Below are 23,779 nucleotides of genomic sequence, written 5' to 3'. Positions count from 1 at the left end.
ATGTATTTTAAAATAATCACATTCTTACTGAAATCTTCCAAAGTCTCTTTCTGGAGCCAAAATTCCACTGATCTGACAGTTGGCATAATGAAAAAACACATACTGATTTCATCTATGATAGTCAGTGCAGAAAAAGGGAAACAATAACCAGGGTCCATCAGCTTTAAAAATATAAACCTAAAATAGGGTCATGCCAGGAAGGCAAAGATACATTCAACAACCTGGATGAATCTTCAGGGAACTGTGTCGAGTGAAAAGAGCCAGTTTCAGAAGGCCCTGAGTGCACTGGTTCCATTTTTAGACCCTTCTTGTCGTGACAACATTAAAGCAGCGCAGAACTGAGTAGTGCTTGTCAGGGCCTAGGGACGAAGCAGAATGGGAGAGGAGGGGTGTGGCTCTCAGAGGGCTGCACGAGGGCAGCAAGCTCCCCCGCACCGGCCTGTGTCCTGGCAGTGATCATGTCCCAGTTCCCAAAATGCTACCACTGGAGCTAAGGCTACATGGACCCTATTATAATTTCTCACAGCTAGCTGCATGTAAATCTACAATGATCTCAAAATGAAAAGTTCAGTTGAAAAAAATAATGATCACCAAATTTAAAATCAGTAGACTTCCCTGGTGGCTCAGATGGTAAAGTGTCTGTCTACAATGCGGGAGACCTGGGTTTGATCCCTGGGTTGGGAAGATCCGCTGGAGAAGGAAACGGCAAGCCACTCCAGTACTATTGCCTGGAAAATCCCATGGTAGGCTACAGTCCATGGGGTGGCAAAGAGTCGGACACGACTGAGCGACTTCACTTTCACTTGTCTGAAAATACCCAATGATGAATTTCAAACTGCACAAAATGTATATGAACAAAGGGCTAAAAAATACTGAGACACATTACAACTGATTTGAACATATGGATAAATCTCTCTTTTTGGCTAGGAAGTAAAAAAATATTTGTAAAAAAAGATAATTGTAGGTTAATCTAAACTGATTGTAGTTTCAGTAGAAATTACCAGCAGAATATGGATGGCCACACACATTGTTTTTTAAATCATGCAAGCTGATTCTAAAATTTATGTGAAAAAAATGAGCATGTAATGTAAGTCCTATACAATTCTTGAAAGCACCTGCTCCAGGAAAGCACCAGATTTTAAAGATTACCCATTGTCCTAAGTAGTCTAATGAGAATGCAACTACACTTTTTTCTGAAGGTGATTTTACTCATTCGAACTCCCCTCTCCATTGACCTTGTCAAGCACTTACTGTGATAAAGATGAACTGAATGACTCATCGTGAGGTAGGGCATGCATTTAACTAACGCTATATAGCCTTACATATGTCAACACCATACTGTGTGCTTCACATTAGTCATTCATTTAATCTTCGCAGTAACCCTCTGTGGAAGGCACTCTTTCTTATTATCCCCATGTTATAAATGGGAAGACGAAACTGAGGTTAAATGACCCACCCAAGGTCCAGCAGGTAGGAACCGGTGCATCTGCTGCGCTGTGGCTCTAGAATCTGCTCTTAAGCACTACTTTTTGTTTACAGGGCAGTAAAGGAGAGCACCCAAGCCAGGAGGGCAGGGGATAGGGGCCATGTTCCTCTGGGCCAGTTTCACATGGGTGAGGCTAGAAAAACCACATTGGTACAGGTGACCTAGGTTAGATAAGGAAACTGAGTCACTGTTGTCCAGGTCATGATGTGAAACCATTTTGACCTGCACTGGTTATAACATCACTCCAACTATAACAGTTTATCATGCCCATTGTTCTCCTTGGCCTGGGGAAGGGAGGGACTGGCTACACCTTACAGATTTTTCTTATTGCCATTCTTTTCCTGTTCGAATTAGGCTTATTTACTTTTTTGAGTTACTGAATTCAGTTTTCATAAGATGCCCTGAAACTGTGATCATACATGAGTATGAAATGGCCCCCTACCCACTACTGACCCTACATGGGTCAGAGCCATGACCTCTGGGCATCCACTGTCTGGATTCGGCTGTGTGAGCCTGGAAGAAACAAGTGCTCCTGTTCCCTTACCTTATTAGTTGTCAATGCAAGGACTCAGTTATAAACACTCCGGGCTTCCTGTCCAACTCAAGAGCCAATCCTGTGTCTAGAGTGATTTGGTCTGAGGCCATGCCATGGATTCCGTGGTTGACTGTACTGTGTGAAATGTGGCTTCCTCTTTTGAGTTAGAGAGATGAGGAAAACTCTGTTGTACTCATAAGTATATCATAAAGTTTGAAAGTCAAATAACTGAGTCTGGCCCATCATCAGGCCCATCAGCAATCCATAAGACAGTCTAGAAATGGATACACATTAAATGAGAGTTTGAAATATGAGAAAGATGACAATTTAAGTCAGTAGAAGATGATGCATCCAGATACTGTTGGGATAACTAGTTAGACACATAGAAAATAAATTGAATTTAATAACTCCTTATATAAAAATAGAGCACAATTTAAATGTAAAAAGTGAAAGCTGCCCACTCTCACCACTTTTATTCAACATAGTTTTGGAAGTCCTCACCACAGCAATCAGAGAAGAAGAAGAAATCCAAATTGGAAAAGAAGTCAAACTGTCACTGTTTGCAGATAACATGATGCTACATACAGAAAACCCTAAAGATGCTTCCAGAAGATGAACTGGAACTCGTCAACGAATTCAGCAAAGTTACTGAATACAAACTTAATATACAGAAATCTGTTGCATTTCCTTACATTAACAATGAAATATCAGAAACAGAAATGAAAGAAACAGCCCCATTTACTGTCACATCCCTAAGAAAAAAATACTTAGGGATAAATCTAGCTAAAAAGGCAAAAGACCTTTACTCCAAAATCTATAAGATGCTGATGAAAGAAATTGAAGATGACCACAAACAGATGGAAAGATATACTGTGTTCTTGGATTGGAAGAATCAATATTGTTAAAAATGACTGTACTACCCAAGGAAATTTACAGATTCAGTGCAATCCCTATGACATTTTTCACAAAATGAGAACAAAAAATTTTTAAATTTGTATGGAAACATAAATGATCCTGAATAGACAAAACACTCTTGAGAAAGAATTACGGCTAGAGGGCTAGAGGGATCAGCCACCCTGGCTTTAGATTATACTACAAAGCTGCAGTAATCAAAACAGTGGTACTGGCACAAAAACAGACATAGAGATCAGTGGGGCAGGATAGAAGACTCAGAAACCCATGCACTTATGGAAAGTTAATCTATGACAAAGGAGGCAAGAATATGTAATGAAATAAAGATAGTCTCTTAACTTGTGCTGGGAAAACTAGACAGCTGTGTGTAAATAAAATTAGAACATTCTTTAATACCATATAAAACTCAAAGTGAATTAAAGACCTAAATGTAAGACTATAAAACTCCTAGAGGAAAATACAATAAACAACAGAGGGGCTTCCCTGGAGGCTCAGCTGGTAAAGAACTCACCTGCCAGTGCAGGAGACACAAGAGATACAGGTTTGATCCTTGGTTTGGGAAGGTCTCCTGGAAAAGGAAATGGGAACCTACTCCAGTATTCTTGTATGGAAAATTCCATGGATAGGGGAGCCTGGTGGGCTACAGTCCATGGGATTGCAAAGAGTTGGACATGACTGAGTGCACATACAGAGGAAAATATAGGTAAAGCACTCTTTGATATAAATAACAGCAATATTTCTTTTTGGATCTGTTTGCTAGGGTAATGGAAATAAAAACAAAAGTGAACAAGTGGGATTTAATTAAACTTAAAAGGTTTTGCATAACAAAGGAAATCATAAACAAAATGAAAAGACAAGTGTGGACTAGGAGAAAGTATTTGTAAATGATGCTACCAACGAGGGGTTAATTTCCAAAATATTCAACAGCTCATACAGTTTTATATATATATATATTTTATATATATATATATATAAATACCAAACCCCATCAAAAATTGGGCAGAAGACCTAGATAGACATTTCTCCGTAGAATACACACAGATGGCCAACTGACACATGAAAAGATGCTCGCTGTCACTAATTATTAGAGAAATGCAAATCAAAACTAGAGTGAGGTATCACCTCACACCAGTTGGAATGGTAATCATTTAAAAGTCTATAAATAATAAATGGGGGTGTGGAGAAAAAAGGCCCCTTCTACACTGTTGGTAGGAATGTCAATTTGTGCAGCCTCTATGAAGAACAGTATGGAAGTTAAAAAACTTAGTTTACTTAAAAACTTTAGTTTACTTAAAAAACTAAAAATAGAGCTACCATACATTCCTGCAGCCCTACTCCTAGGCATGTATCTGGACGAAATGCTAATTCAAAAAGATACATGCATCCCAGTGTTCACAGCAGCATTATTTACAATAGCCAGGAGATGGAAGCAACCTAAATGCCCATTGACAGATGAATGGATAAAAAAATGTGTGTGTGTCCATGTGTATGTATACACACACACAAATATGTACATATACAATGGAATATTACTCAGCCATAAAAAATAACAAAATAATGCCATTTGCAGCAACATGGATGGACCTAGAGATTATCATATTAAGTAAAGTAAGTCAGGACTGGAAAAGGTCAGTTTTCATTCCAATCCCAAAGAAAGGCAATGCCAAAGAATGTTACTACCGCACAATTGTACTCATCTCACACGCTAGTAAAGTAATGCTCAAAATTCTCCAAGCCAGGCTTCAGCGATACATGAACCATGAACTTCCAAATGTTCAAGCTGGTTTTAGAAAAGGCAGAGGAACCAGAGATCAAATTCCCAACATCCGCTGGATCATCGAAAAAGCAAGAGAGTTCCAGAAAAACATCTATTTCTGCTTTATTGACTATGCCAAAGCCTTTGACTGTGTGGATCACAATAAACGGTGGAAAATTCTGAAAGAGATGGGCATATGAGACCACCTGACCTGCCTCTTGAGAAACCTATATGCAGGTCAGGAAGCAACAGTTAGAACTGGACATGGAACAACAGACTGGTTCCAAATAGGAAAAGGAGTACGCCAAGGCTGTATATTGTCACCCTGCTTATTTAACTTACATGCAGAATACATCATGAGAAATGCTGGGCTGGAAGAAGCACAAGCTGGAATCAAGATTGCCGGGAGAAATATCAATAACCTCAGATATGCAGATGACACCACCCTTATGGCAGAAAGTGAAGAGGAACTCAAAAGCCTCTTGATGAAAGTGAAAGAGGAGAGTGAAAAAGTTGGCTTAAAGTTCAACATTCAGAAAACTAAGATCATGGCATCTGGTCCCATCACTTCATGGGAAATAGATGGGGAAACAGTGGAAACAGTGTCAGACTTTATTTTTGGGGGCTCCAAAATCACTGCAGATGGTGACTGCAGCCATGAAATTAAAAGACGCTTACTCCTTGGAAGAAAAGTTATGACCAACCTAGATAGCATATTCAAAAGCAGAGACATTACTTTGCCAACAAAGGTCTGTCTAGTCAAGGCTATGGTTTTTCCAGTGGTCATGTATGGATGTGAGAGTTGGACTGGGAAGAAAGCTGAGCACCGAAGAATTGATGCTTTTGAACTATGGTGTTGGAGAAGACTCTTAAGAGTCCCTTGGACTGCAAGGAGGTCCAACCAGTCCATTCTGAAGGAGATCAGTCCTGGGTATTCTTTGGAAGGAATGATGCTAAAGCTGAAACTCCAATACTTTGGCCACCTCATGCGAAGAGTTGACTCATTGGAAAAGACTCTGATGCTGGGAGGGATTGTGGGCAGGAGGAAAAGGGGACGACAGGATGAGATGGCTGGATGGCATCACCGACTCGATGGACGTGAGTTTGAGTGAACTCCAGGAGTTGATGATGGACAGGGAGGCCTGGTCTGTTGCAATTCATGGGGTCGCAAAGAGTCAGACACGACTGAGCAACTGAACTGAACTGAAAGTAAGTCAGACAAAGACAAAACATTGATATCCCATAAGTGATATTCTACATATGTAGAATATTAAAAAAATGACACAAGTGAACTTATTTACAAAATAGAAATAGACTTACAGACATAGATAGCAAACTTACAGTTATCAAAAGGATAGTGGGGCAGGGAAGAGATCAATTAGGAATTTGAGATTAACATATGCACACTGCTATATATAAAATAAGTAAACAATAAGGACCTACTGTATAGCACAGGGAATTATACTCATAATAACCTATAAGATCATGGCATCTGGTCCCATCACTTCATGGGAAATGGATGGGGAAACAGTGGAAACAGTGTCAGACTTTATTTTTGGGGGCTCCAAAATCACTGCAGATGGTGATTGCAGCCATGAAATTAAAAGACGCTTACTCCTTGGAAGAAAAGTTATGACCAACCTAGATAGCATATTGAAAAGCAGAGACATTACTTTGCCGACAAAGATCTGTCTAGTCAAGGCTATGGTTTTTCCAGTGGTCGTGTATGGATGTGAGAGTTGGGCTGTGAAGAAAGCTGAGCACCGAAGAATTGATGCTTTTGAACTGTGGTGTTGGAGAAGACTCTTTGAGAGTCCCTTGGACTGCAAGGAGGTCCAACCAGTCCATCCTAAAGGAGATCAGTCCTGGCTGTTCATTGGAAGGCCTGATGCTAAAGCTGAAACTCCAGTACTTTGGCCACCTCATGCAAAGAGTTGACTCATTGGAAAAGACCCTGATGCTGGGAGGGATTGGGGGCAGGAGGAGAAGGGGACGACAGAGGATGAGATGGCTGGATGGCATCACCGACTCGACAGACATGAGTTTGAGTGAACTCTGGGAGTTGGCGATGGACAGGGAGGCCTGGCGTGCTGTGATTCATGGGGTCGCAAAGAGTCGGACACGACCGAGTGACTGAACTGAACTAACCTATAAAGGAAAAGAATTTGAAAAAAAATGTGTGTGTGTGTGTGTGTGATTGAATCACTTTCACTTTGCTGTATGCTTGAAACTAACACAACACCGTAATTAACCATGTATCAATTAAAATTTTTTACTGTGAAAAACAAGATGACAAAAGAAAACACAGGAGAACTTACTAAAACAATCTCAGAAGTTTTTTCAAAATTTAAGACAAGAATCTCACATCACAAAAGACTGCCAAGGTTGACTATGTCAGAATTTAAAAATTCTGAAGCCCATAGGGAGAAAATGGACCAAAAACTTGAACAGCGTATGAAAAGAAAATGCATCTGGCTTCTGACTCACAGAAAGAAATTCAACTTTTAATAAAATATAAGAAATGCAAAACAATAAACAAAAGCAAAAAATCCTCAAGTTTAAAAGTCCTGCCAGCAGAAAAATCTAGAAGCTAAAAGATGAAGGAAAATTGGGATAAAATGTTTCAACATGTAAGACAGAATTCCTATAAATTAGTAAAAAGGGATATTAAAAAAGGTATGGAGAGATGGTTCACAGAGAAGAAAAAGCAAATGTTTACCGATTTAAAGAGATAAACACCTCATTTATAGTAAAAGAAATATAAATGGAAACTCCAGTACACCATGTCTTATCAACCAAAGTAATGAAGCTGGAAGCTGTGACTACTAGTGAGTAGCAGTTGGTGGTGAAGGTGTGGGAAGACGGGCATGTTTGCACAATATTCACCGTAGTGTAAATGGGCACAAGCCTTTATTTGGTAGTATCTTATCAAAACATGTACAAATATGTTAACCTTGCTGGGAATGGGGGACAGTGGGCCTCTTGAAGTGAATGCACTTATAACGGAGACCAACATTTCATGAAAAATAGATTTGATTGGGAAGTTACCTTGAGGAGTAGTAATAGTAGTCTGGAAAATCATATTGTCCTATATATACATTGTCATAATTGCAGATACCTCCTCATTAGAAAAAATGCATTGAGAGAGGTTCTGATTGAATGTTGTAAGATGTAGCATGACATCGCAGCAGGGCACCTCTCACTTCATAATGGACTCTGGGAGCACTTTCACACAGAGGCTCAGTTTTATAGAAGGTAGGGCTTCATGGCTTCACCAAGGGGCCACTCTTAATCTTTTATTATTTTTTTTGCACCCCTTTGAAATGGTTTTCTAGGTATCAGCGTTGCTTTTCTCTTCAGTTGGTAAATGCTTTAACTCTGCCTAATTGTCTAATCTCTGAAGAGAGATTCTTCAGTTTCATTTCCCTTAACTTCATGAAATCTCGTATCTTGACAAGGTTTACAGTTCTTATTCATAATTTATGTTGTCCTTATTTGATAAGAGACAGCCTAGGTGACTCAGTCAACAGAGGTAGAACAGGCATAAGACGGGTAGGGAGAAACAACAGTGTTCAGTGGGGAGGGACATTTCAGAGGGACTAATTTCAAAATCAGGCAGTTCACTAGTGAATATTTGAATAGTTAATGGCTGTCTTTGGCTGCCCTATACATCTGTCAATAGGGGACTTGTTCCATACATTATGGCACAACAGAATGCTCTGCAGCTGTTAATAAACAGGAGAAGCACTAGATGTCTTAATATAGATCCATCTCCAGAACACACAGGCATCTTCTCTCTGAACAGTGCACACTGGGGCTGCGTGCTTATGGAGAAATGAGAGGGCTCGCTACTGAAAGCTGAAGGGTTTCCTTATAGCATGATGTCCACAGAGACAGGGCCCCTGCCCAGTGCACTGACCAGGGCTCCATTCTCTTCAGATGCCCTGGGGTTGCTTCCTGCCCAGACCATCAAGCAAGGAACTGTTGGTCACCTCCTGCCAGCTGCAGCCAAGGCAGTGTTGCCCTTGAAAACGCTCAGGGCCTTCATCAGGCTTTACTGAGCAGCCCATCTGTGCATTCTTTGATGGAAGGCTCACTGGTTAACACTCAACATGATGTTCTTCAGCCTCCTCACAGGCCTCCCACCCCGCCACCTACATGCCTTTTTCAGGTGGCTGGGTCCCCGTGTTCACCAGCAACAGAACCGATGCCACAAAGACTAGTGCTCCAGGAGCACAGTCGCATTTGGGGAAAGCCCAGTCCAGTGGACCGAGAGCAGAGACCACGTTCTCTCAAGGATCCTCAAGCTCACTCATGAGAAAGCAGCGCTCCAGCTGTCACCTGTTCTTGTGTGTACACAAACAACGCTGCAGGATAAAGGTGCCCCTCAGGAGCACTGCCCCGTGATAAACCAAGCTTGTCTGGGCAGCTCAAAAAGAAGTCTGGCATGCCTGTATGAAGTCAGAAAGGCAGACTGCAGCTAAATAATATATGCTACCACTTGAGTGAAAAGGAGGTAGATTATGAATACGTTTGCCCAGATAACACACTGAAAAATACAATGGGAAGCTTGGACAGCAGTAACCTTTAGGGAAGGAAACTTAGGAAGTCAGGGTTGGGGTGGGGACAACCTGATTTTTTGCCATTTTCCCTTTGTATACTGCATCTGTTTTCCCTAGCATGTGTAAAGCTACGTTATTATTACTTTTTAAGAGCAACATCTTAATAGGGCAAGAAGGGCGTGCTGCAGTTCCTGCAGAAGTTCTGCCAGGCTGTGACCGAGCAGCCCCCGCTGCAGGGCCGGGCTGGTGGGCTGTGGAGCGCGGTGGCGCAGTGCTGTGGGCTCTGGTTCATGTCCCTCCGAGGAGCAGGGCTGCTCCTGCACAAAGAGGTTTTTGACAGGGAGAGGCAGAGCTCGAGTGAGAGCAGGGAGCGCCCCCGCCCCCCTCTGATGGGAAGGGGTGCCCTCCACCCGTCTGCAGACCAACAAGGCTCTCCTAGGAAATGAAATGCTACATAGGTTTTGTCGTCATGGAAGTTTGCGAGGAGTGATTTTTAGAGGAGTGAACGCCGTACATGTTCTGACTGCTGTGTCTCATTAAAGGCTCAAGTTTTTATGTAACTTTTCTTCCATTTTCAGGTAATCTTTGGTTTTGATTAGTGCGACAGTGACAATGCTTAGTACATTTTTCTGTTGATTCGCCTAATATCTGTGTTAGTCTAAATATTTTCCAACCCATATTCACATTTTAAACTCTTTTTTAAACTACAGCTTAGACCTCATTTTACATTCAGGCTTTATGTTGCCGAAACACTGCTCTGGGAGGGGTGGGGGGGCATGCTGTCTTCACTTCTGAAGCCACGCTGCTTGGGAACTGGCTGGGTCCTGGGTTTTCCGGGGAAGTGACACAGTGTTGACCTGGGAGGGGGCCCTGATCTCTCCCTCTGGGGAGAAGAAACAGAGAGACGTTCTGGCTGGTGACCCTCTTGGGACATGCCCACACCCACCCTCTCCAAGGGCTCTGCCCTGGATGTCCTGGCCCCCACCTCCGTGTGGGGAGGCCTGGATACACCGTTGGCAGAGAAGCTGGGCGGGAAGAAGCCAGCCCAGCACCCGCCACTGTAAGAGGAAACGAAGAGAGACAGCTCCAGTCAGCCCCAGGAGCGGGGCCTGGAATGGCTCTGCAGCTGGAGCGAACACAAAGGACTTTTCAGACCCTGCAGCCAAGGTGCCCAGGGAGCTTTTTTTTTTTTTTTAAACAGCTATTAGGGTGACAAGTCTTTCCAAAGGCCAGCAGTTGGCGAGCGTTTCCAGGAAGCTGGTCTGGCACCAGGCTGGGATTGGAGCAACTTTAACAAGTTAACTTCAGAAGGAAGGAATCATCAGGAAAGGTTTAAGGTTCAACAAACTTTTTGAATTATTTTGCAAAAGTCCTGGCTTTCAGATTCAAAGGCATGTTTTGCCGTGACTGTTTTAAGCCAGAGCCTATTTCAAAGGCAGCGCAGCCTGCACGTTTCTGATTCAGCCGCCCCAGGTGTTTGTCTTAGCTCCTCCGGATGGAGGAGCAAGTGCCATCCAGTGCCGGGAAATACTGGGGTCACCTTACACGTCTCATCAAACATCGCTCCACCCACGTGCCTCTCCCTCTGCCAGCCCCCACGGCCCTGTGTGCACACGCGCGCACACACGCGCACACCTTCCCCAAGCAGGAAGCTGTTCTTTGCCAAGAGCGAATGGAATTCAGATTTCCAGAGGGTGTCCTTGGCCTGCAGCTCCACAGCCGCACGCTGAAGAAAGGTCCTAGTGTGTGTGGTGGGGGCAGAGAGAGAGGGGCCTCCATCTCTGCTCACGTCTATCTCGGCCCCAGGAAAAACCCACAACTGGCTGCACTCTCCTCAGCCACACCCGGCCTCGGTCACATTCCTTCCCTTCCTGAGCCCACACTGGGTGGCCCCGGCAAACCAGCTCCCACACCTTCCTCCCCACCAGCGGGGAGACCTAGGCCAGGCCCTTGTGGGGCAACCAGCAATTGCAAATGAGGCACCCACGCACCCCAGGTCTGAAGCCGCCGCAAACCACGGAGGGGTCCTCAGAGCTGCGCATCCTGCTGGGGCCCACTGTCACCTATGGGGTGGGGGCGGTGGTGGGGGGACTGCACGCCCCGCCCTTTCCCGGCACACCGTGGGGCGGAGCTCACGCCGAAGGCCCTCTTCCCTCCAGCTTGTGCTCTGCTTGCTGTGAGCTGACACTGCCCCTCCCCACCCCAGGGTCCCTGCACACACATAGCAGAAAGGAGCCGCTCTCCTCTCTGCAGTCTGAGCCTCTCCAGCCCCAAGGTCGGCCTCCTCAGGAGTTAAACATTGACAGGCAGAGCCCAACACCAACCCCAGTAAATGAGACAAGTCCGTGATCAACCTCACATGGTGGGCTGGCTGGTTACACTCAGCTTCCCGAGTCACTGGGACTTGCACCTGTGTGGCCAGGTGGCATCAGACGGAGAGAGTGATATTTCCACAGATGATCAGAGTCAATGAGGACTGTGATGAGCAGCAGCATTTATGGCATTTTAGGGGCTCAGTGCAGAGGGAGGCCTGGTGCCCCCGCAGAGTGTCCATTGCTAAACAAAGGTCAAGCTCCACTCTCCTCAGACTGTGCCCTTCACGTGCTCACAGGACTGTTTTCATAAGGGGTGGCCTGCATTGCTACCTGGGGAGAAGGCCACAGTTTTTCCCCCTGCACCTGGAGTCTCAAGTTGGGCTTCTGACCTTTCTCACAGCTGTCTGACCCTCCTGCCTGGTTTGGGAAAGGCAGCATCCTTGTCTTGGCCTTACCCATGTGGGTCTTCTGGATAAGTATGAGGTCCTGAGGTGGCCCAGAGACTAAGTTGACTGTACTTTCTGACCCCGAGTTTCAGTGTTTCTCTTGTGCTGACTCGGCTCCACCAATCTCTCCTTCTAGGCCTGGCCTGCAGCAGAGTTAACTGGAGGATGCTTTCCTGTCCCTGGGTGTGGGGGAAGCAGAGAGCTAATGGGCAGGGCATGGCCAGGCTGAAGGCCTTGAGTGACTGAGGCATGGGTCTCAGGAGAGTACCCCAACCAACCCCCTAGGACTGAGGTCACTTGGCCCAGGTGATGAAGGAAGTTGGCCGGGACTGGTGTGGGATGGAGGCAGGGCCCACTCGAGGAGACAGGCTGCTTTGGGACTGCAAAAGAGCATAGGGTTCAGAGTTCGGAGCTGAGCGCCTACCTGGCTCTGCCAGCAGCTGAGCAAGGTCCTCTGTCTTTGGTCTTGGGGCTCCCGTTTCCCACACTCCATCTCCTGACATCTGCAGGCATATTTTCCCACCTTAGACCCAGACCGTGTGGTCTGACCAAGTCCATTTCCCAGTGCATGAGACAGGCCAGTGATGGAGGGGGGCCCATTAGCACCAAGCCTTCAGGCACTGCCACAGAGCGAGGGGTCACTGGGAGAGCATCTCAGGTGAGGCCCTTGGAGCCCCTGGGGACAGTCCTGCCCCTGGTGCTTGCACACACACTGCCCCAAGTTCATTGAGGCTGGGAGCCAGTCTTTCTGAGCATTGCTCCACCTGAGGCAGCCCCAGCTTTTGACCCTGGCCTTGCAGCCAGGCCCCTACGAGCTTCCACCTGGAGCCCACACACCCAGCTGGGGGTTTCATGTGGCAGTTCAAAGAGAAGAGCAGGAAAAAAAGCATTCAGGTGTTTCAAATGGGAAGAGATTCAGTTTAACTTCACAAATCTGGACATGAACCTAAAGAAAACATTGAAAAACAAGCCCACCTATGAAAGGCCCAAGAGAAGAGATTAAGTAGGGAAAGAAAGGTCCCCTGGGCCTGAGGACAGCTGCCCCATCCCAACCCAGGAGTGGAGACACTGGGCCCCCATGCAGACCGAGCTGGGCCAGAGGACACACCCAGGGTGTGCTCAAGGGATGAAGCCAGAGGTCCCAGTGTGCCCTTGCCCTGAACTTTATACGCAGATACAGAGGTCAGCTGGGTAAAGCCGAGGACCAGCAGCTGGCTGCCCAGTGCTGCCCGCCACCTCTTCAGGGGCTGGCTGTCTGAGGGCATCAGTCTTGCCCATAACCACAGGTGAGGCTATGGGGAAGAACACCGAAAGTACTGTGTGTGTAGCCGGTGCCCTAAACAACCTTACATACCCCCTCCAGTCCCCAGATGTCTTCTCCTGCTTTGTGAGGCCACTCTGCTGTGTGCCCCAGTTTCCCAGGGGGCACAGCTATGGCATGAGTGGTATTCTGAGTGCAGTGTAGTCTGATCTTGTGTGATGGCCCAGTTCCAAGGTCTTGGAAGACAAATCAGGTAGAGTCAACATTACCTTTGAAAATTCTTTGAACTGCCCCCCCCCCCGCCAAATTCCCTTCTCAGAGCTTGATGTAAACCCCTACTAAGCTGTTCTTGTGCTGACTGTAGTGGAAGACCTTGCCTGTGAACGCCGAGGGTATCCCTGCTCTGCACCACGATCCTTCCCGAGCTGTCTTCACTGTGAGCCTCTGGGGCCACTGCCCTCGTGAAGAGAGCACTTCCTGGGAAGATCACAGCCATCGTGGGGTCATGACTGGATCTGTGGGGAGGGCGGGATGCCGTGGCGGCCAGACTCAGGTTGGCCCTGGACTCCTGTCTCCCTCTGCCTCCATCTTTTCTTCCTCTTCCCTCCACCTGGCACTCCCAGAGGCAGGCCAGACCTCTCTCTGCTAGCCAGTCATTGCCGAGGACACCTGCATTGTCCCAAGAGGGCCTGTAAATCTTAAAGAATGAATGCTAGATGGAGGGGCGCTGGAGCAGCCTGAGAAGCCCTGGCACTCTGGAAGGCCAGGTCAGCGCTGCCCCAGACTGGTCTGCAGGCCTGGGTGCCCCTCACCCTCCCAGGGTGGTGCCAGGTTCAAGGTGGCAAGATCCATCTTTCCATGAGTCAGGGGACTGACTCACCAGGCATCCTCTGAGGGCCCCACCGAGGACTCAAGCTTTGGTCTCAGCCAGCTGCAGTGTCCCCTCCCACCCCTGACACGAGACATGGATGACAGGGGCTCACCCTCTGCTAAGCACCTGAAAGCCATGTGGGCTGTGAACATCACCCCCACATTGGGGCCACGCTGCCTTTGAGCCGCTCAGAACCTGAGCACTACCGTGGCATCTCCCTTCCCTGCCAAATGCGGTCCTGGGCGAAGGCAGACCTTGTGCCTGCCCTGGTCCTTGCTCTGCTTGAAGATGGATGTCATCCTCAGCAGGTGAGCCCAGCTGTGATGAGAACAGAGGGCAGAGGCACGCTGGGGCACTTGTGGCTGCTCTGGGGTGTGGTCCTCTGCATCCCCTCCAAGAGTGGAGTGAGAAGAGCAGGTGTCGGGTTTCTCCCTCCACTGACAGCACAGCTCGTGAGCCCCGTACCCTGGGATGAGAGACAGTGGATTCTGGCTTTCTAGTTGCATCTGATGCTGGGAGAGATTGAAGGCAGGAGGAGAAGGGGACGACAGAGGACGAGATGGTGGGATGGGATCACCGACTCGATGGACATGAGTTTGATCAAACTCCGGGAGATGATGAAAGACAGGGAAGCCTGGCGTGCTGCGGTCTATGGGGTTGCAAAGAGCTGGACACGACCGAGCGACAGGACAGCAGCAGCAAGGTGCATCTCATGAAACAGGGATGGCGTGTGATAGTGACACACCGACCTCCTCTGTGCCCTGTGGAGACTTGGGACCCGGCCATTTCAGAAGCTCTCAGGCCAAGTAAGGGGCATCCCCACGGGACCTCTCATCACAAGGCGACGTTTTACACGGTCTGACATCTATCACACACTTTCCCGAAGCAGGCACACAGCTAGATGCCTGACCCCATCTCTTCGAAGGCTAACACCAGCACCATGACATGCGTCCCTCGTGTCTACAAGAGGACACTGAGGCTCAGAGAAGTGAGCTGACTGCCCTAGCATCCCACACGCAGGAGGAAATGGCCCAGGGTGGTCAGAGTTCCCTGGTGGGCAACGTTCCCAGCCTTGGTAAACCCATAACAAACACCAGCTAACAAGGAATAACTCTCTGACAAAGGTATGCTTGGCCACTGCCCTGAAAACTACAGGACATGGTAGAAGAAATGAAAGAGGACCTTAACAAATGAGGGACATGTCAAGAACACAGTTGTGAAGACTCAGGGTAGTAAAGCTGTTTGTCCTCCCTATCTAGATAGGGAGCCGGCCTACCTATTAGAAGTTTCCTGTGGAGACTGGCACGTGGATGGATAGAGGTGCCACACAGAGACAGCCACGCAGGGCAGGAGAACTGGCTGGAGCTTGCATGACCAGCTATCCAGAGCTGGGATCAAACTGTACTGACAATGAAACAGCCCTGGCAAGAAAAACTATAAAAATCTGACCGACGAAGTGCGTAGGATCCACAAACAACCACGTGTAGACCGGGAGCTGCTTTATAATGGTGCTTATCTGGTAGGGCAGTGGAGAAGGGCGGTCTTTTCAATAAAGGGTGCTGAGTCAAACTGGATATCCAAATGGGGGAAAACTGCCTTGACCTCAGCCTCACATTGGATGCAAAAATTGATTCCAGGCAGATTGCAGATCTACATGTGAAAGGTGAACTAATAAAACTTTAGGAAAAAAACAATTATCTTTATGACCTTGGAGTAGTCAAAGTTTCTTAAAGAGGATACAAATAGCACTCACCAGAAAGGAAATGTTTGATTAACTGGATGACGTTAAAATTAAGACCTTGTGTTCATCAAAAGACACCCTCAAGAGAGGAAAAGGGCAACCCGCAGAGGGAGTGGTGTTGCTTCTTTGGAATGAACATACATGTATCAGACCAGCGACTCATATCCAGGATGAAGAACGCCCACAAATCAGAAGAAAAGGCAACCCAAAAGGAAATGGGCCGCCAACATGGGCATTTTACAAAGGACAGTAATCAACTAAATAATAACAACGTGAAAAGGGCTCAGCTGCGTTAGCCACTGACTTTGTCGTTGTTAGTCACTAAGTTCTGCCCTGCTGTTTGTGACCCTGTGGACTGACCATAGCCTGCCAGGCTCCTATGTCCATGGGATTCTCCAGGCAAGAATACTGGAGTGGGTTGCCATTTCCTCCCCCACCGGATCTTACCGTCCCAGGGATCGAACGTGCATTGACAGGCAGACTGTTTACTCCTGAGTCACCAGGGAAGCCCATAGCTATTACTGCAAGTTAAAAATCACAGTTTGAAGCCATTAGACACCCGCCATTGTGTGAGAAGTGTTAGGATATGGAGCAGCCAGAACGCCCTGCCGCCACTGGTGGCAGTGGACACGTATGCCCACTTTGGGCAGCTGTGAGGCCGTGTGTACTCAAAGTCAACAAGCTCATCTGATGACCTGGCAACATACTCACCAGAAGGCAGCCCACGCGTTCCCCAAAGAGCCTAGACAGAATATTCTCAGCAATGATGATAACAACGCTGTACTGGAAACAGTCCAAGTGGCCGTCAGAGGAGAAGGGATAAAGGAGGGGTAGGCCCTTCACACAGCGGGGTGCCAGCCAGCCAGGGGAGAGGGAGGCCCCGCTCTCTTCAGCCAGACTGTGCAGCTCACAGGGAGTCGGACATATGTGTGTGCACTGTAGGAGTCTATTGCTGAAAAGTTCAAGAACAGGCAGAGCTGGTCCTGTTGCTGGGAGCTGGGACTTACTTACTCTTGGGTGTTGGTGACAGAAAGGGGGAACCTAGGGGCTTCTGCGAGGTTCTGTTGCCTCACTTGGGGGCTGGTGTCACAAGTCCCAGGGGGTGAAAATGCACGAGGCAGTACCCTGAGACCTGTGTGCTTCATACTTCAACTAAAAAGTTGAAAACAATGTCCTCTATATAAGGACAAGCCTTTTAACTTGAGAGATGGACAGTGCAGGCCTGCAGAGGGGCTGGATCTGCCCTAAACTCCTTCTACCCCTGGCTCAAGGGATCCCCACCTCAGGCTTCCTGGTCAGGCTGCCCTGGGACTCAGTCTCCCCTTCCAGGTTCAAGCAAAGCATAGGAGGGAGCTGTGTGGGACTCCCTGACAGTCAAAAATGTCTCTCCATCAACACCAGTGCCATTTGTGAAGTCCTCTCCTCCCGCCGCCTCTAGGGTGTGGGCCTTCTCTTCCTTAACATCCTCCTTAACACTGCCCATGGTCCATGCCGCCCTTGCTGCGGACCTGTGTCGCAGAGATAGCCGAGCGGGCCCTGAACGTGCCGAGGCCTGGGGTTATCGATGGCGCCTAAGGCAGTAAGAAGTCCCCTTGCTTGCCTCTGGGCCTTCCTCCCAGACCATGGCCCCACTCCCCAGGGTAGCCAGCCCCAGCCGATGGGCTGCATCCTCCTCTCGTGCTCACAAAGGAAGTGAGGCTCCCAGAGGTTGGGGGGCTTGGAGCCGGCCCACAGCTGGGCCAGGACTGGCTGGGCGCCAGATGAAGGGCATCCGATCTCCAGTCCCTCGTTGTTCCCACTGAGCCACTCCGCCTCGCTTGTAATTTAATTAGGAGAACATTTAATCCCCCCGTGCATTTCGGAGACAGCTTTGCGCCTGGCCGGGGCTGTGAGGCTCTGACGGGGAGCCTGTGACTCATGCAGCTTTGCACAGCCCTCCCGGGCGGGCTCCCACGGGGCTTCCTTGGCACCTCATGCAGACAGAGGTGGTCTGGAGCTCCAACAAGAGGACACTGGTCTGGAAAGACAAACTAGCCTCATCTGTTCCTGGCAAGCCCCCTCCTTTATCCCCCTGGCTGCTGGCCCCAGCAAGGCCTCGCAGTCCTTTCCCACCACGGTTTGCAGGGTGAGAAACAGAGCAAGGGGCTTGGGCATTCACAGGCGCCGTGCCTGGCGCCCCCGGGGTCCATGGGTGTGGGCTGCAGTGGGCCCTGGGTGTCTCTGAAATGTCCCAGGCAAACCTGGTACCGCCAAGAGAGCTAGTACCCTGGTCCAGGGAACGGAGTGCGGGACCAAGCCTTGTGACATTTGCCCTTGTTTCCAGAAGGCATGGGGCTGGCCCTGGCCTCGCTGACAAACGCAGATTTCAGGAGACGTTAGCAGTGATGTGGATGAAAGCCAGGCCACAGCGGCCTCGCTGGAAAAGAGAAACTTGAACATTTTGGCGTGAGATTCTGCAGGGTCCAGGAGAAAGTTGAAGACATGGAAATTCTAATTAACGCACGCAGGGCTGGTTTTGCTCAAGGATCTCAAGGCTGTCATGCCGCAGGAGGCCTGCGAGTCCATGCTCGCCGGGCGTGTGCGCGCGTGTCTGCACTCACGGTCACCTGGCGGGTGTTCTGTGGGGCCCCAGCCTTGGCCCCGCCTTCCCTCTGCCTTTCTTCCCTAGAAGGTTCTTGGTCTTCCCCATGCCTGTCTTAGTGTACAGGGTGCTAACCAGACTCTCCCCCTGCAGAGCAGGACAGAGGGGTGGCTGGTTAAAGAGAGCTGGGTCCTGCCTACCTGGGAGGCCATGACAGAAGAGAGGAGGGGCCATTCCGGAAGACCAGAGACTGGTGTGCGCACAGAGGGTCTGGCTCTGGAACCACCTGCCGTGGGTATTCACATGCAACCACTGGGGTGGGTGTGAATGCCAGGCCAGTCCTGGCTGACTCGGCAGCTGTGGGGAGGACTTCCCAACACACAGCCTTGGAGCCCAGAGCCACAGATGCCGACCCAAGGCCGGTCCTGACCCAGCTACCCTGGCCCTGCATCTAGCAGCACTGAGGCGCCCACAGCCCCTGCTTCATCTCTTCCTTGGGAGGCGCTGGCTGGGCCCTGGCTGGGGGACCCTGTCTGCTTTGAGGCGGGAGCCATAGTCCTGGAGCTCTAACAGCCTGGGGCTTGAGAGGTGCCAGACAAGGAGAGGCCTGGGGGAGCCAAACATGAGGGTCCTGGTAGACAGGTACCCCGAAAGAGACCCAGGCCCCGAACAAGGGTTCAGGGAGCCAATACAGAGGGCCTCAGGGGCTGGAGGAGGATGTGGCAGCCTGGCCTGGGGGCGTCCTGGGCCTCCTTGAAGGGAGGAGGGCTGTGAGGACGCTGGAGAAATGAGTGGGAATCTGATGGCTGCTGATGAGTGACAGGGATGTTCCAGGTGGGACACCATGTGCAAGGCACAGGGATGGACACGGGGTGGCCCTCCCCACAGTGGGCAAGAGCCCCTAGCAGGGTTTCCCTGCCCCCTGCCCCATGCCCTAGATGCCTTGTCTCTTGCCTCACACTTCTTCCATGGCAGCCTCGTGGCAAGGCTCAGGGTGGGGGCCCAAGGGCAGACAAGCTCCCTTGCATCTGCCTGAGAGGTGTGGGTGAGCCTGTGGCCTGGCTATCCAGAGCTGTGAGTGGGCCTGGGGGCCTGCCCGTGGAGCTTACGTGGCCAGAGCCACTCTCTCTCCCCAGCCCTCTGGACCCTGACCCCAGCTCGCTGACGACTCCCTAGGTTGCACCAGGCTGGCTCACTGACCCCCACTCCCCTGACCCCTCGCTCCACCAATGGCCAACAGGCCCCGGAAAGAGGAGCTTCGCCCAGCCCCAGGGACCATCCCGTAATCAATGCTGCAGTGACCTCACCTCCCTGGGGCCCCGCGGGCGGGGAGAGCTTGAGATGGAAACAAAATGTGTCTTTATTTATGCTTTTAATTTGAATTCTGGAACTGTCCCAACATGGTAATACATTTAACATTCAGTCAAATGCTGAAGAAAAATGGATCTGTTTTTCAGTAACTGCCTCCCACCCACTCTGGCCCCTGTGAGACCCCTGTGCACATCCCCAGTCCTTTGCACACAGTCCAGGGTGTGCATCTCTCTCCCCTGCATGGAGTCCATGGGTCTGAGCTGCCTGCAGGAGCTGAGATGGGTCCCCAAGCTGCTGGAGCTGAGTTTAATTAGGGGCATCAATCAGCAGGCAGGCTATGCGGGATGCAGAGGAATGCGGCCCGGCGTGGACACTGAGGCCTGGCCATCTTCCCCCCACTTCTCTGCGGGCTGCCACAGCCCAGAGTAAGTGTGGTGCCCATCACTGCTGCCTCCTTCCCCTGCCATGGTGGGGGTGGCGCCTTGGCCCAGCCCTTAGCCCCAGGATCCCAGCCCAGCCCTAGGGGTACCTAGGATCTGAAGTTCTACTGCCGGCTCCTGCACTGTGCCTGTACCCCACCTTCCCTGGGCTCCTGCAGGCAGGACCCTGACCTTTGCGGACAGGGACATGCAGAGCCCCTGCTGTCTCAACCTTGACCAGATCACAGGGCCTGGAGGAGGCCTTTTTGCTGCACTCTGTCTTTTCAGCCCAGCCTTCACTGCAGACCCCTCAGTCCAGCACCTGCCTTCCCCTGGCTCCTCTGCAGGGTCTGTACTAGGAAAGGCCTTCACAGGTTCCAGGGTGAGGACCCTCCTGGGGAAGGATGGCCTAGGTCCAGCTAGCACTGGAGGGAGCCCCTTCTCCTATAACCAATGGACTGCACCCAGGGAGTGACGACCCTAGGACCACCGCAGGCTCTCTGGTTGATTATGCCCCAGGCCCACTGCAGGCAGAGAGCTTGGGGCTGTCAGGTCAGACAGCCTCTGTCCTGGAGGAAAGAAGACAAGGAATGGCCAGGTTCCTCTGACTGCGCAGCTCAACCAGCTTGAGTTGCTTCCTGGGGCTCCCTGGGCAGGTGGACCACCTCTCGCCTCCCCGGAAACCTTGTCCCTGCAGATACCAACACACATGGACCTCTCTTCAAAAGCGGCGACCAGGCAAGGCAGCTGTGAGCTCGGATTTAGGTCACCTCAGCTCCCAGTCTTTCACCACCCTCACCCTGGGCCTCCCTGCAGCGGCCTCATAGGGCCCTGGGAGCTGGTGAAGATTGCCCAGCTGGACGGATGATGGGTGACCACCCCGTCCACCCGGGGTGTGACGCCTTGTATGTGCCTTGTGGGGCTGGGCCACAGGTAGGAGGGGAGGGAAAGCAAGCTCTGATAGGAAGAGAGCGCCAGGAGGACAAGGAGGGGTCGCTGAGCAGTACAGTGAAGGTCCCGGGTCCCAGCAGGCTCTTGGCTGTCCCTGCTCTAAGCAGGCCCTGCCACCTGTGGTACAAACACCAGCCACAAAACCCCGACTTTCACACAACACTTTGGGGTCTCCTGTGCCCCAGAGCAACAGTTAGAACTGGACATGGAACAGACTGGTTCCAAATAGGAAAAGGAGTATGTCAAGGCTGTATATTGTCACCCTGCTTATTTAACTTATATGCAGAGTACATCATGAGAAACGCTGGGCTGGAAGAAGCACAAGCTGGAATCAAGATTGCCAGGAGAAATATCAATAACCTCAGATATGCAGATGACACCACCCTTATGGCAGAAAGTAAAGAGAAACTAAAAAGCCTGTTGATGAAAGTGAAAGAGGAGAGTGAAAAAGTTGGCTTAAAACTCAACATTCAGAAAACTTAAGATCATGGCATTTGGTCCCATCACTTCATGGGAAATAGATGGGGAAACAGTAGAAACAGTGTCAGACTTTATTTTTTTGGGCTCCAAAATCACTGCAGATGGTGACTGCAGCCATGAAATTAAAAGACGTGTACTCCTTTGAAGAAAAGTTATGACCAACCTAGATAGCATATTCAAAAGCAGAGACATTACTTTGCCAACAAAGGTCTGTCTAGTCAAGGCTATGGTTTTTCCAGTGGTCATGTATGGATGTGAGAGTTGGACTGGGAAGAAAGCTGAGCACCGAAGAATTGATGCTTCTGAACTGTGGTGTTGGAGAAGACTCTTGAGAGTCCCTTGGACTGCAAGGAGATCCAACCAGTCCATTCTGAAGGAGATCAGCCTTGGGGTTTCTTTGGAAGGAATGATGCTAAAGCTGAAACTCCAGTACTTTGGCCACCTCATGCGAAGAGTTGACTCATTGGAAAAGACTCTGATGCTGGGAGGGATTGGGGGCAGGAGGAGAAGGGGACGACAGAAGATGAGATGGCTGGATGGCATCACTGACTCGATAGATGTGAGTCTGAGTGAACTCCGGGAGTTGGTAATGGACAGGGAGGCCCGGCGTACTGCGATTCACGGGGTTGCAAAGAGTCGGACATGACTGAGTGACTGAACTGTGCCCCAGATTCGCAACAGGCCTCAGCCAGGGGGTAAGCTGGCACCCTGCCTTGGAATACCAGCGACCTGCATCTGCCCAGAGCTCCTGGTTCCCAGCACGAGTCCTACCTCTGCCCTTGCCCACTTACCAAGTGAGCCTCTTGGGTCATCTCCAGGATGGGCCCAGAGTTCAGAGCCCTCCTTCAGGGGTGGCCTGGAAGCTTGCTCCAGTGCCGAGTCCACAAGGATGAGTAACCCCTACTTTCCAGCCCCCTGTGTGGCTCTCACTGCGCCTGAGCATGCTTTCTGTGTGTGCCCTGCCATCCACAGGTGCTGTCGAGCTCCTTGTGAGCCTGGGGGGCCCTGTCAGATCATGGTACCACCTCGAGACAGTCCTGTCCCCCTCTCGCTCTGGTTCCCTGGCCCGGCCAGTCCTCGGGTTACAGAGCAGCCAGGAGGCCCTGCGGTTGGGGTCCTGACTTCCTTAGTCATCTGCAAGGCAAAGGCCACACCTGGCAGCAGCAAAGGCAGCCAGCCTGGGGCCTCACCTTGAGAGAGATGCACACGATTAGAGCGACCTGGAGACCCCGAGTCCGGAGAACCAGAACACACTTCACTGACTCCAAGGAGAGAAGGAAAGAAGGCCAGCAAGTGACTCTCGGAAGGACGGTGAGCACCGTGTGGACATCCTGACACAGGCGGACGTCTCCAGGAGAATCCTCAGTGGGGCAGCAGCCAGGACGGCCCGAGTGTCCCACTGCCCCAGCACAGGCTGTCACTGTGCGTGGGGTGCCCTAGCTGGGAGCACGGAGTCACGTCGCAGGGGAATCACACCACGGCTGAGCCCCGGGAATTGGCCTGGGGATACCGTGACGGCGGGGGAGGACGGGCACAGTCCCAGGCCAGCTGTGCCTCGGGGGCAGGCCAACTGGAAGGCGTGGAGAATCAGCCATTTCCTCCACCTGAAGGAGCCCCTGAGGACAGCCGCAGCATCTGCCCCGTGGCTTGGCCAGGGTTCCACGGGGAAATGCGGAAAACAAAGTCGTCTCTCTTTTGGGGGGCAGGGGAGGGGGCTCAGAGAGAAAAACAATCTTCCCAGACGCTCAGAGCACGGAAGCAAGCGGAAAATAATCAGTCTGGTTTTCCATAAGTCACAACAAGAGGATCGTGTTCCCAAACTTGGTGGGAAATGCCCTTGCTATGTCCCTGCTGGGTGCCCCAGCGTGGGGTCTAGCCCCTGGGGGCCAGTGGCCCTCGGTTGCTGAGGGGCAGGCAGTGAGTGGTGGGCACTGGGCTAACAGACCTGAGCCCTGGTCCAGCACCGAGGCCGCCCCTTTGAGCCCCACGTCCTTTCCGCTCATCACCCCTGGGTGAGCAAGCACTCACTGTGACACATGGGTGATGGGAGTCAGCAGCGCCTCCCCATCCAGGTCCAGGTCCTCAGCAAAGCTGTTGGTTCTCATGAAATGGGCCGTGCTCACTTCCAGCAGCGTGGGACTCTTTTTCACTG

The 23,779-nt window shown here is 50.3% G+C and overlaps 2 protein-coding genes across 4 annotated transcripts in view; one reads left to right on the top strand and one right to left on the bottom strand.

Moving 5' to 3' along the window:
• The window catches only part of KCNQ1 (potassium voltage-gated channel subfamily Q member 1), a 380,806-nt gene that overhangs the window by 170,164 nt on the left and 186,863 nt on the right, over positions 1-23,779 (bottom strand). For both annotated transcript variants that reach the window (XM_005904430.2, XM_070360257.1), the window contains exon 11: positions 23,656-23,776. In XM_005904430.2, the coding sequence (XP_005904492.2) occupies positions 23,656-23,776 (121 nt within the window). The remainder of the gene's footprint in view (positions 1-23,655; positions 23,777-23,779) is intronic.
• Positions 1-23,779, top strand: part of LOC138984740 (uncharacterized) — a 56,465-nt gene that overhangs the window by 23,229 nt on the left and 9,457 nt on the right. The gene's annotated exons all lie outside the window — the stretch shown is intronic.

This window comes from Bos mutus, chromosome 22, assembly GCF_027580195.1.
Source record: "Bos mutus isolate GX-2022 chromosome 22, NWIPB_WYAK_1.1, whole genome shotgun sequence".
In the NCBI taxonomy this organism is placed as follows: domain Eukaryota; kingdom Metazoa; phylum Chordata; class Mammalia; order Artiodactyla; family Bovidae; genus Bos; species Bos mutus.
This window is presented reverse-complemented; position numbering and strand designations above follow the sequence as displayed.